Genomic DNA, 13,559 nt, shown 5'->3' on the forward strand with positions numbered 1-13,559 from the left:
AGCACTTTTGCCTCAGAGCCAGGGACCCAGGTTCAATTCTGGCCTTGGGTGGTTACAGAGTTTGCATGTTATCCCCACCACTGCATGGGTTTTTCCTCTGGGTGCTCAGGTATCCTCTTGGTCCAAAGATGTGTAGGTTAGGTGGATTAGCTATGTAAATGCGTGGGATTATGGGGATAGAGCAAGAGCATGGTAATAAAATGGGATAGAAACAGAACAGAGCTAGCAGCCTAAACCACTTTTCCCTTAGTCACTGTGGGCCATTAACAGCAGAATTGTCTTCCACCAGAATCTTTAACCTCAAGGCCTAGATTATTCCTCAGTCTAACATTACTATCAAGCCAAGGGACCAAGCCTGTCCAATAAGGAGTGCATGCCAGGAGCAACATCAGGAATATCTTCCAAACCCATAACCTCTTATTCCCTTGAAGGAGAAGAGCAGCAAGTGCATGGGAATAAGGCAACATAACAGAACATCCAGACTTGGCAATATCTTGTCTTGTTGCTGGGTCAAAATCCAGGGATTTACTATGCAACAGCACTCTGGGTGTGTCTAAATTTAAGAGGTGACTTACCATCACCTTCAAGGGCAATTATGGGCAACAAACGCTGGGCCAAAAATTCTAACCAATGGCACGTCTATAAGGGATTTTGTCTCAATGCCGAGAATTTAACCTGTTCAGGGGGCAACATGCAGATGGGAGATAAATGGATTTATTAAGTACTTGATTCAGAATCCTGTCCCTCAAACTTTCACAGTACAATATGTAGTAATGAATACTGGAGAGTATAGAGAAGCCGTATGGTCCATCAGGCCTCTGCCAATGTTAGTTATTCATTCTTTTGCTCTGTTTTCCCGTGGCTATGTTATTTTTCCAAGATACTGTTCTTTATCTTGTGGGCAGATCCAGAACAGAGAACATACAAGATAGTCACCAATAAATGCAATAGGAAATTCAGGAGAAACTTCATTACTCAGTGATTAGAATGTGGACTTTGCTACTAAATAGAGTTAAGGCAAATTGTATAGGTCCAGTAAGGGGGAGCTAGGTAAATGCATGGCAAGGGGAGAGGGAGAAAGAAATAGAAGCATATGCTGATGAGATTACATAACAAATGGTGAGAAGAAGCTCATGTAGAGCATGGACCAATTATGCTGAATGTCTTGTTTCTGTGCTTTGTCATATAGTATTTATCCCGTTCACCTTTAAATTTGGTGATCGCATCAGTTTCAGTAACCCGTAAGTAGAATTATAGGAATTTCTAGAAGGACAAAGAACAGAAGAAACATAGATAATTGAGAGAAAATCATCTGAGAAAAAAATTAGTACATCAACACCATGCCATACACAACCAATTTGAAGATCTGCCCACAGGCAACTCATAGGATAGCATTTAACCAAAATGTTATACACATTTTACAAGGAATGTTGCTCTCCCACAGCTCAGCTCAGGTCAAAGATTCCAATCTTACTCAGGTCTCCATTTACCAATTCAGAACACTTGTTTCAATTCTCCAAGTTATTTACTTATCACAGCCAAGCAGGTGCTTCTAAAGGCTCCGATAAAAGGTTATCAACCCGAAACACGAATTCTTTCACTCTCCACAGATGCTGCCAAACCTGTTGGGTATCATAGTATTGATTACTTTTAAGCAAAAGTCACTTGTTAGCAATCAGGAGCAAGAACTCTGGCTGCTTCACCCTTTAACTTCCCTTAGGCATTGAGCACTACTAAGAACATAAGAACATAAGAAATAGGAGCAGGAGTAGGCCATCTGGCCCTTCGAGCCTGCCCCGCCATTCAATAAGATCATGGCTGATCTGTCGTGGCTCAGTTCCACTTTCCCGCCCTCTCCCCATAACCCTTAATCCCCTCTCTTATCAAAAACCCATCAACCCGCTTCTTAAAAATATTTAGCGAGGCAGCCTCCACCACTTCAACGGGCAGAGAATTCCAGAGATTCACCACCCTTTGAGTGAAGAAGTTCCTCCTCAACTCCGTTCTGAACCGCCCCCCCTTTATCTTGAGGCTGTGCCCCCTAGTCCTACTGTCTTTTTTGAGCGGGAAGAGTCTTTCCACCTCTATCCTATCCATCCCATTCATCATCTTATACGTCTCAATGAGATCTCCCCTCATTCTTCTAAACTCTAACGAGTACAAGCCTAGTTTATTCAGCCTCTCCTCATAGCTCAACCCCCTCAACTCCGGTATCAGCCTAGTAAACCTCCTCTGCACTCCCTCCAAGGCCAAAATATCCTTGCGCAGGTGCGGCGCCCAAAACTGCACACAGTACTCCAGCTGCGGCCTCACCAATGCCCTATACAGCTGCAGCAAGACCTCCCTACTTTTATATTCAATCCCCCTCGCTATGAAGGCCAGCATCCCATTCGCCTTCCTGACCACCTGCTGCACCTGCAGGCTGGGTTTTTGCGACTCATGCACTACTCTCACTATTTTTGTTGGATAAGAGAAGTCTAAGGAGAGATTTGCTTGAGGTACAAAGAATAAAGAACAACACAGCACGGGAAACAGGCCCTTCGGCCCAACGAGCTCACGCCGCCATTTTAACATTGAGTGCCCTCTTCTACCCATGACCTTTGTCTACACCTATTGGGGAAGATTGAGGGAAGACTAATTTAGGGACAATTTGTTACACCAATCAGCCCAACAGCACGTTTTTGGGACGCGGGAGGAAACCTGAGCACCCGGAGAAAACATAAGAAATAGGAGCAGGAGTAGGCCATCTAGCCCTTTGAGCCTGCCCCGCCATTCAATAAGATCATGGCTGATCTGTCGTGTCTCAGTTCCACCTTCCCGCCCTCTCCCCATAACCCTTAATCCCCTTGCCTATCAAAAACCTATCAACCCGCGTCTTAAATATATTCAGCGAGGCAGCCTCCACCACTTCAACGGGCAGAGAATTCCAGAGATTTACCACCCTTTGAGTGAAGAAGTTCCTCAACTCTGTTCTAAACTCCCCCCCCCCTTTATCTTGAGGCTGTGCCCTCTAGTCCTACTGTCCTTTCTGAGCGGGAGAGCCTCTCCACCTCTATCCTATCCATCCCATTCATCATCTTATGTCTCAATGAGGTCTCCCCTCATTCTTCTAAACTCTAACAAGTACAAGCCTAGTTTATTCAGCCTCTCCTCAGTTCAACCCCCTCAACTCCGGCATCAGCCTAGTAAACCTCCTCTGCACTCCCTCCAAGGCCAAAATATCCTTGCGTAAGTGCGGCGACCAAAACTGCACACAGTACTCCAGCTGCGGCCTCACTAGTGCCCTGTACAGTTGCAGCAAGACCTCCCTACTTTTATATTCAATCCCCCTCGCTATGAAGGCCAGCATCCCATTTGCCTTCCTGACCACCTGCTGCACCTGCAGGCTGGGTTTTTGCGACTCATGCACAAGGACCCCGAGGTCCCTCTGCACCATTGCATGCTGCAGTTTTTCGCCACGTAAGTAATAGTCCTTCCTACCAAAGTGGACAACTTCACACTTGCCAACATTAAATTCCATTTGCCAGTTCCTGGCCCATTCGCCCAGCCTATCTAGATCCTTCTGCAGACTTTCCACACCCTCCGCACAATTTGCCGTTCCACCAATCTTGGTGTCATCAGCAAATTTCAACACCATACACTCTGTTCCCTCCTCCAGATCATCTATATAAATGGTAAATAGCTGAGGCCCCAGCACCGACCCCTGGGGCACTCCACTAGTCACCAACCGCCAATCCGAATAGCACCCACTGACCCCCACTCTCTGCCTATTTGACAGCCAATCCCCTATCCACGCTAAACCCATGCAATCACGGGGAGAATGTGCAAACTCCTGCACACACCAGCCCAAATCCATGTATCTGCACAGCAAACAGTGACAGTCACTGAGCTGTCATGTTGCCCCTCAGATGGTCCAGTTTAAGTGTACACTAACGACGTGAAGCACTAGGCAACTCTTGAAGCAACAGCCAAGAGCAACCCTCGCACGACCCACCGCATGTATGCCCCTTGTTGGTCAACAAGGCGGACCAAATCACCTGTGAAGTAAAAGAAAAGACATCAATAAACAAGCAAAACTTAGACAGACATTGACAGAATCCCCAGAAGCGCAGAAATAAAGTGAGCCATGAAATATGTTGGAAGGTCCATAAGAATCAATTGACTGCCAGGGATGTCCCAAAGCTTTTGATCTTTAATTAGAAATGTCTCCTGTATCCCTCCATCTCTAGTCTGCTCACGTGCCTTTCTAAGTAAGCCTTAAACAACCCCAGCGTGCCTGCCTCCACCACCCTACTTGGCAGTGCATTCCAGGCCCCCACCACCCTCGGTGTGAAAAGCCTCCCTCTAACATCCGAGTTATACCTCGCCCCCCTCATCCTAAGCCCGTGGCCCCTCGTAATTATTGTATCCAACCTAGGAAAAAGCTTACCACTGTTCACTTTATCTATACCCTTCATAATCTTATACACCTCTATTAGATCTCCCCTCATTCTCCACCTTTCTAAGGAGAACAGCCCCAATTTGCCCAATCTCTCCTCGTAGCTCAGTCCTTCCATACCAGGCAACATCCTGGTAAACCTCCTCTGCACTCTCTCCAGGGTCTCCACGTCCTTCCGGTAGTAAGGCGACCAGAACTGGATGCAGTACTCCAAATGCGGGCGAACCAACGTTCTTTACAACTAACATTATATGCCAGTTTTTATACTCTATACCCTTCCCTATAAAGACAAGCATACCATAGGCCTTCTTCGTCACCTTCTCCACCTGTACTGCCACCTTCAAGGACTTGTGTACTTGCACCCCCAGGTCCCTGTGTTTCTATACTCTTAATAGGCCTACCATTTATCGTGTAACTCCCCCCTATGTTATTTCTTCCAAAATGCATCACCTCGCATTTATCTGGATTAAATTCCATCTGCCATTTCTCTGCCCAATATACCAGCCTATCTATATCCCACTGTATTGCCTGACACTGCTCCTCACTATCAGCAAGTCCAGCCATCTTCGTATCATCTGCAAACTTGCTGATCACACCATTTACTCCCTCTTCCAAGTCATTTACGTATATTACAAATAACAAAGGTCCCAGTACTAAGCCCTGCGGCACACCACTAGTTACAGACCTCCAGCTAGAAAAGGACCCTTCCACCATCACTCTGTCTCCTATCACCAAGCCAGTTCTCAATCCATCTAGACACCTGTCCTTGTATCCCATGAGCCTTAACCTTTTCCACCAACCTGCCATGAGGGACTCTGTCAAACGCCTTACTGAAATCCATGTAGACGACAGCCACGGCTCGTCCTTCCTCGACCGTTTTTGTTGCCTCCTCAAAAAATTCTACCAGATTCGTAAGGCACGACCTCCCCTGTACAAATCCATGCTGTCTATCACTAATCAAATTGCCATACTCAATGCTTATACATCCTATCCCTAAGAATCCTTTCCAACAACTTCCCTACCACTGACGTCAAACTCACCAGCCTATAATTATCCGGGTTATCCCTACTACTCTTTTTAAAGAACAGTACCACGTTTGCTATCCTCCAGTCCTCTGGGACCTCACCTGTGTCCAAAGAAGAGACAAAGATTTGCATCAGAGGCCCAGCAATTTCATCCCTTGTCTCCCTAAGCAGCCTGGGATAAATGCCATCAGGCCCCGAGATTGATCAGTTTTAATGCTACCTAAAAATCCTAACACTTCCTCCCTCGTAATAGATATTTCCTCTAATGGGTCTACAACTCCCTCCAAGATAGTACCTGAAAACAGGTCTCTCTCCTTTGTGAATACTGACACAAAGTATTCATTCAGGATCTCCCCCATTCCCTTGGACTCTAGGCATAGTTCCCCTCCTCTGTCCCCAAGAGGACCAATTTTTCCTCTAACCACCCTTTTGTTCCTAACATCGGAGTAAAATGCTTTTGAATTTTCCTTAATCCTGTCCACCAAGACCATTTCATGCCCCCTTTTCGCCCTTCTAACTCCCCGTTTGAGCTCTCTCCTACTCTCTCTGTATTCCTCCAATGCTCTCTGTTCCCAGTTGCTTAGACCTAACATACACCTCTCTTTTCCTCCTGACCAAGTCCTCAATCTCCCTAGTTATCCAAGGCTCCCTGATCTTACCTTTCCCATCTTTCCTCTTAACTGGCACATGTCTTTCTTGCAACCTTTTCAGCTATCCCTTAAAAGACTCCCACATGCCGAACGTGGACTTACCCTCAAACAACTTCTCCCAATCAGTATCTATAAGTTCCTGCCTAATCCGGCTGTATCTAGCCTTCCCCCAATTTAGCACCCTCCCTTTCAGATAGCACTCATCTTTTTCCATTAGTATCCTGAAGTAGACTGAATTGTGGTCACTGTTCGCCACATGTTCCCCTACTGCAACCTCAATCACCTGACCAGGCTCATTTCCCAGAACTAGATCCAGTATAGCCCCCTCCCTTGTCAGGCTAGCTACATACTGCTCCAAAGAACATTCCAGTACACGTTTTACAAATTCTTCCCTGTCCAGACCCCCAGCCCTAGGCACCTTCCAATCCACCCCAGGGAGATTAAAGTCTCCCACTACAACAACCCTATTTTTTCTACACCTATCCAGAATTTCTTTACATATCCTTTCTTCCACCTCCTGCGGGCTATTTGGTGGCCTATAGTATACCCCTGGCAAAATGATTGCTCCCTTCCTATTCCTGAACTCCACCCACAGCAACTCATTGCCCGACTCCTCTAAATTATCCTCCCTCTGCACCGCTGTAATGTGATCCCTAACAACACCACTCCACCCTCCTCTTTTTGACCCTCCTGTCACGCCTGAAACACATACCCAGGAATATTTAGCTGCCGGCCCTGCCCTTCTTTTAACTACGTCTCTGTCGCTGCAACCACATCTAAATTCCTTGCAAGCATTAAGGCCTTAAGTTCATCCGTTTTACCCGTTACGCTCCTCGCATTAAAACTGACCTCCAGGCCCACTCGGATCCTCCCTCTCCTGGATGATTTTCCTCTCGTCGAATCCTACCCTGTCACCCAACCCACTCCCAATCCCAGTGCCTACTGAGCTATTGGTTTCATCCCCACCCCCCCTCCACATTAGTTTAAACATTGCCGAAACACTCCAGCTAACCTCCCAGCTAAGATATTCGTGCCCTTCCCATTTAAGCGTTCCCATCCCTCCTATACAGGTGCCCTTCTCTCATGAACACTTCCCAATGACTAACAGATGTAAAACCCTCCATCTTACACCGATCCTTCAGCCACGCATTTGGCTGAAGGATCTCATTATTCCTAGCCCCACCGTCTCTAGGCACTGGTAGCAGCCCAGAGATTGCCACCCTGGGGGCCCTGCTCTTCAGCCTGGCACCCAACTCCCTAAACTGCCTACACATTGCCCCCCTGCTCTTCCTTCCTACATCCTTCTCACCTATATGCACAATTATGTCAGCTGGGTTCCCTTCGCCCTTCAATATCCCTTCCACCCTTTCAGAAACATCCTGTACCCCTGCTCCAGGGAGGCAGACTACCATCCTGGAATCTGACTTTTGCCCACAGAGCCGCCTATCTATTCCTTTGACCCTCCCATCGCCCACCACTATCTCACTTCTAATCCCCTTCCTTCCCTGTAAGGCGTTCTGGTCCTCCTGTCTTCCCTCTGGAAGATCACCTCCCCCATTTGATACCCTTCCCTTGCGTCTTGGGAGACTGCCACTGGGGTAGCCTTTGGACCATGACTTCTCTTCTTTTTCCCCTTCCTAACAGTTACCCACCCCCGCCATAGTATCTCCACTTGACTATGGTTCATATCCATTATTGCCTCGTTCTCCCTTACTAGAAATACATCCTCAAGCCTCAGCTCTAACTCCCTGACCCAGTCCCTCAGATGCTGCAGCTCCCAACACTTAGCGCAGATGTGGACTTTCAGGAGACGAGTCGTCTCCAGAAACTCCCACGTGACACCGAATGCAGTCAATTCGTCTCCCAGTTGAGTATGCCATTTATCTGAGGACCTTTGCAGATCAAAACACAAAAAGGGAAAAGAAAGACAACAACAGAAACACCCACCTCTCCTAAGCCCAATGAGCCAAAGCCCTTACAGCTCTCATTCTGCTCCCAGCTCATGACACTGCCCGCTGTCTACTGTCACCTTCTTTTTATATTCTGCGCTACCTTCCCATCTACCCCCGTGCCTACTTCTGCTACAGAGAGAAAAAAAACAAAAAACCCCGCAAACCGGAAAAGGAGAAAAAAACTCGAGAATTAAGCAGGTGTTCAAAATCATGAGGAAACCAGAGGGAGTAGATAGGAAGAAACTGTCCCTGCTTGTAAATGGATCGAGAATAAGAGGGCACAGATTTAAGGTAATTTGCAAAAGTAGTAAATGTGATGAGAAAAACCTTTTTCACACAAGTGGTTCAGGAAGTGTGGTGAAGACAAGTTCAATTGAGACATTCGAAACAGCATTACTTGATTATTTGAATAGAAAATGTGCAAGGGGATGGGGGAAAAAGGCAGGAGAAAATGTCATTTGGACATCAACTGCAGGCACGATGGGCCAAATGACTCTTCTGCGCCATGAAATCAGTTGGTTCAACACAAACTTGGGATAGAAACACATTTCTATCAAATTGCAGTTACCTGAGTCACATGGTGAGAGATCCTTGCAAAACATTCCTGACTTTGCCTTGAGAATTTGATGGCAACCACCATGCAAGAGATGCAAACAGCCAAGTAAATGAGGAACAGAATAAGGAAATCCATCTCTGTGGCTAAAAATATAACTCAGTATCAAGGCTGGGATCTTTGCAGCTGTTGAAATCAGTACCTGGAGAGACAGAAAAAAACCACATCAAAACAGGTGAGTTTATTATTCTATTTTACTAATATGTTTGAGTGTTGGAGCTGAAGGTTCATAAATTATATATTACATTACAATCAGAATCTGAGCCAAAGGAATAACTCAAGGGGGGGGGGGGAACAATGTTAAAATTGTCACTCCAGTCTCTGTCACATGAAATTGTCTTATCACTCCATAATGAACTGTCAATGTTTCATGTTATTAAAATGTACTTTTAGAATAATGAAATGCATTCACTAAAGGTGCTTTGGAGTAATTTTGCATTAGATATAGCCACTGCAAGGGAGTTGCACTCTGATCTAGGCGCTGTTGGGATAATGTCAGAGTTTAAGAGGCCAGGGGCCTATACTGACTTAACTAGGTGGCTGACACACACAAGCCATCAATTTGATTGAAGAGTCTACGGATCAAGCTTCCAGAAAGCTATGCTGAGGATTTCTGTTTGCTTAACATTGTGTCTTCTGAAGAATATATCACATCTATTGCAAATGTGGACAACTCAGATACAAATTGGCATTGGCTGTAATACAGCCAGAGATAAAGGAACTGAACCCACACTATTTACCAGCACAGGAAAGGAGAAATTCACAGAGCTACGAAACAAACAATGGGCCTAATTAGACAGGTCTTTCAAAAAGCTGGCTGCAATACACTGGGCCTGATGGTCACCTTCAGTAGTGTATAATTCTACAATATTGCTAAGCTTTCCAGTACTGTTGCCTCAAATCAACTTTCCTATAAGACCATTAGACATAGGAGCAGAATTAGTTCACTTGTCCCAGTGAGTCTGCTCCACCATTCAATCACGGCTTATATTTTTCTCACCCACATTCTCCTGCCTTTTCTCCATAACCCCCAGTCCCTTTATTAATCAAAAGCCTGTCTTACAGACACTTAATGACCTGGCCTCCACAGCTTCTGCAGCGAAGAATTCCACAGATTCATCACTCTCTGGCTGAAGAATTCCTCCTCATTTGTTTTAAAAAAATTATCCCTTTAGTCTGAGGTTGTGCTCTCTGTCCTAGTTTTCCTACTAGTGGAAACATCCTCTCCATGTCCACTCCATCCAGACCTTGCAGTATTCTGCAAGTTTCAATAAGATCCCCACTCCCCAAACATCCTTCTAAACTCCAATTAGGGCATTGGCTATCCTTTTACAAGGGGAAGCTTCTGAATAGGAAGAATCCTGATTCCCAATGACAGGTTTACACATTTGTGTTCTATCCATGTGCCAGATTGGCTGGTCAGTAATCAGTGCCTGGGTTACAGTGGCAGTCCTTTTTGTTTCAGTTATTGAACCTGTTACATTGAGATGATGGTTACAATTTTCTGTGTGATTATGTGATCTTGAAGGCAACTGAGCTCCAGATATATTGTCTACTTTATCCTTACGGCATCAAACTAGCACAATCCCCCAGCCTGTACCTCTTCAAAGCCACCGCTTCCCTCCAACACTGACATCCTGGCATTGATCCCTATCCTTACTACTGATCCCTGTCCTCCTCGCTTCTGTCCAACCCACAATATATTCCCCCATTCATGCTGCACTCTCCCACACCTCCTATTCCCATTATCATTGTAATCCTTTCCCTCCCAACCTCAGCATCCCTGCAGGATTGAGGGGTGCGTCCTTGTACTTCTTCTTCCCCCCCCCCACTCCAAACACACACAGCACCCCTGCAATCTTACCCCACCTCCAGCATCCCTGCAGTTTTTCTTTTGCTGCCCCAGCACTCCTGCACACCTTTCCCCAACATCCCCCCCAAATTCCCACAGTACTTTCCACCTGAGCATCACATACTCCTTCCTGCCAGGTGCGTCCTTATGCACTTTTCCCCCCAGCGTCCCCATGCACTTTCCTCCCCCCCCAGTGTCCCCACACACCTCCCTCCTCCCCCACCCCCATGAGGTCTCCAAACACATCTTCCTTCCCCCACTCCCAAGTTCCCACACTCCTTCCTCCCACCCCTCTAATCCTACCTCTAACCCAACTCCAACATCCTCACACCGAATCTCCAAAAGAGCTTCTTAAACAGGCCCACCCTCCTGCTCTATTCCTGTAACCTTGTGTTACCTTCAAACATTAAGGGCAATTTAGCATGGCCAATCCAACTAACTTTCTATCAATAGCATTAAAACTACTGAGTTGGATGATCAGCCATGATCATAATAAATGCTGGAGCAGGGTCAAAGGGCCAAGTGACCTCCTCCTACTCCTACCTTCTACACTTCTACAAAACTGCAGATTTTTGGGTTGTGGGAGGAAACAGCAACACACAGGAAACCTACGCAGACATAGGGAGAACGTGCAAACTCCATGCAGGCAGACATGGCTGGAATTGAACCTGGGTCCCTGGCATTGTGAAGCAGCAGTGCCTCCCACTGTGTCACCATACTATCCACTTCCACCCCACCCCCCACTATCCCTGCACTCTCCATTGTCTAACAACAGCCCTTCCCCTCTCAAAAAAACAAAGATAGCAGGAGTAGAATATACAGCCCATCAAGCTCATTCAGCCATTCAATATATTCATGGCTGATCTTGGACTCTTTGCCATCCTCTCCCCATCTCCCTTGATTCCCAGAAAGACAAGAATGATGGAGAATCCTTTGTAGTAGTGATTTCCAAAGATTCACAACCATTTGATAGAACAAATTTCTCCTAATCTCAGTCCCAATTGATCAGGCTTTTATGCTGAAACCAATCTCTCTTGTTGCAGATTCCCCAGCCAATGGGAACAACCTCTCATTATCTAACCTGTCAAACCACTTGAGATGTAGTATGTTTCACTTTTCATTCTTTTAAAATCCAGAGGATACAGGCCCAGTTCGCTAAGCCTGTCTTTCCAGGGCCCAATCAGAACAAATGCAGTGGTAGAGTCAGTAAAAAGGGGTGGCAAGGTGGCATAGTGGCTAGCATTGCTGCCTCACAGCACCAGGGATCCAGATTTGATTCTCACCTTGGGTCACTGTCTATGTGTAGTCTGTACATTCTCCGTGTGTGTGTGGGTTTCCTCCGGGTGTTCTGGTTTCCTCCCACAGTCTGAAAGACATGCTGGTTAAGTACATTGGCTATGCTAAATTCTCCCTCAGTGTACCTGAACAGGTAAGTCATCTCACAACACCAGGTACTACACCTGAACAGGTGCCAGAGAGAGGATTTAATGGATTTTCACAGTAACTTCATTACAGTAAAGTAAGCCTATTTGTGATACTAATAAGCTGTAAAAACTTTAAACTTTAACTCCATTTACCAACTTCCAAGCTAGGGAATTTTGGAAAATCATTGTCAATGCATCCACTACTTTTATCCTTTTTGAAAGATTAGCATCAAATCCCCTTCCACCCACTCCCTCTACCTTCCCTTTAACTTTACTCTTCCCACCCACACTTTACCTACCCCTTCTCCATTTACCCCTTGTTTCCCACAGTCCAAAAGCCACTCACTCTCCAGACTCCTTCACCTAAAGTGAAGCCTGTGGTTCTAAATTCAACAGATGTGCCGGAAATGACGAAGTGCCAGTCGGACAGTCTCCATGGCGCTCTCCGGCCTGGTTCACTGATTGGCTCCACCTTGGAGGGCGTGGCACGTCGAGCGGCACAATCCCGGGCATGCGCAGGAGGCGTATGCCGGTAACCAGGCAACGGGAGCTGTGCGGCCTAGAGGCGAGCAGAGGAAAGCAGCCTGCAAAGGGCATTCTAAACCAACAAAGCACCCTCGCCAACTGTAAACAACGTCCATGCCTCATACTGCCAGGTATTGACGGAAAGTACAATTTATCTCTAGGTTCTTCCCCTCCCGGCAAAGATTAATTTAAGGATATTTATATTTAGTTGTTTTGCAGCCAATAAAATGCTGTCACTGTCGACACGTACCAAAACACACATGAAATTTGCTGGGCGAGGTGATCCATGGACCATGTTAAAAATCTGAAATTAAACACAAAAAAGCGGCACTTTAGTGTGTTCCAGACTTAATCGTTGACTTCAACAATTTCAGATTGTAATCTCAGCTCCCATTTTGTTTCATTTGGTAGTTTTGTTTTTACATTTTTTTCTCTCTTGCTTTTGCATGGCAACTGTTCATCATTGTGCCACCTGCACTTCCCAATGACACTTAATTTGTTTCTTTACTCATTCCATTATCTTTTGACCTTGCACCACCATCCTGTTGTCACTTAATCTGTCTGACCTTCAACCCCATCCCAGACTTTTCCTTTTGTTCTTTTTGCACCTTCTCCCACTTGTTTAAAATTATTGCTAACTTTTCCAACTTCCGATGAAAGATCATCAACCTGAAATATTAACTTTTTTCCCCATAGATTCAATGAGTTGTTATATCCAACATTTTCTGCTTTTATTTCTATTTAGCCAAATCCTGCTTTCCAGCCCTTGGCCCATTCCTTGTATGACATGGACTTACCTAAGGAATTGAACAAAAATTCATGTTTGAATACTTTTGCTGCAACAAACTAAAATCAACATTATTAGTAACTAATACGTAAAACTACAGAAAAGGTATTCCTTACAGACTTCTTAACACAACTGTGAATTCCCTTGCCATGTTTATACATTATACGGTACCACACTTGCAGCAGAAACGTAGTTGTGTTTAAAAATCCCATGCTCCTCCAAGCTTGAGCAGGATCTCTTCTATTTGCTCCAACACGAATCTTCCAGTGTCCTTGTAAATGAGGTCCCCTTCA

The 13,559-nt window shown here is 45.7% G+C and overlaps 1 protein-coding gene across 4 annotated transcripts in view; it reads right to left on the bottom strand.

Moving 5' to 3' along the window:
* The window catches only part of zdhhc4 (zDHHC palmitoyltransferase 4), a 43,407-nt gene extending 31,054 nt beyond the window's left edge, over window positions 1–12,353 (bottom strand). Inside the window, exons 1-3 of one of the 4 annotated variants that reach the window (XM_080206517.1) lie at window positions 12,301–12,353; window positions 11,814–11,896; window positions 8,634–8,820 (exon numbers count right to left, since the gene is read on the bottom strand). In XM_080206517.1, the coding sequence (XP_080062643.1) occupies window positions 8,634–8,756 (123 nt within the window). In that variant the 5' untranslated portion in view covers window positions 8,757–8,820; window positions 11,814–11,896; window positions 12,301–12,353. Of the gene's footprint in view, window positions 1–1,205; window positions 1,264–8,633; window positions 8,821–11,813; window positions 11,897–12,253 lie in introns of those variants that run through there. The other 3 variants (XM_080206519.1, XM_080206518.1, XM_080206520.1) reach the window with 3 other exon arrangements.
* Between the last annotated feature and the right edge of the window lie 1,206 nt (window positions 12,354–13,559).

This window comes from Carcharhinus amblyrhynchos, chromosome 18 (assembly GCF_965287045.1).
Source record: "Carcharhinus amblyrhynchos chromosome 18, sCarAmb.v2.hapA, whole genome shotgun sequence".
Lineage (NCBI taxonomy): Eukaryota > Metazoa > Chordata > Chondrichthyes > Carcharhiniformes > Carcharhinidae > Carcharhinus > Carcharhinus amblyrhynchos.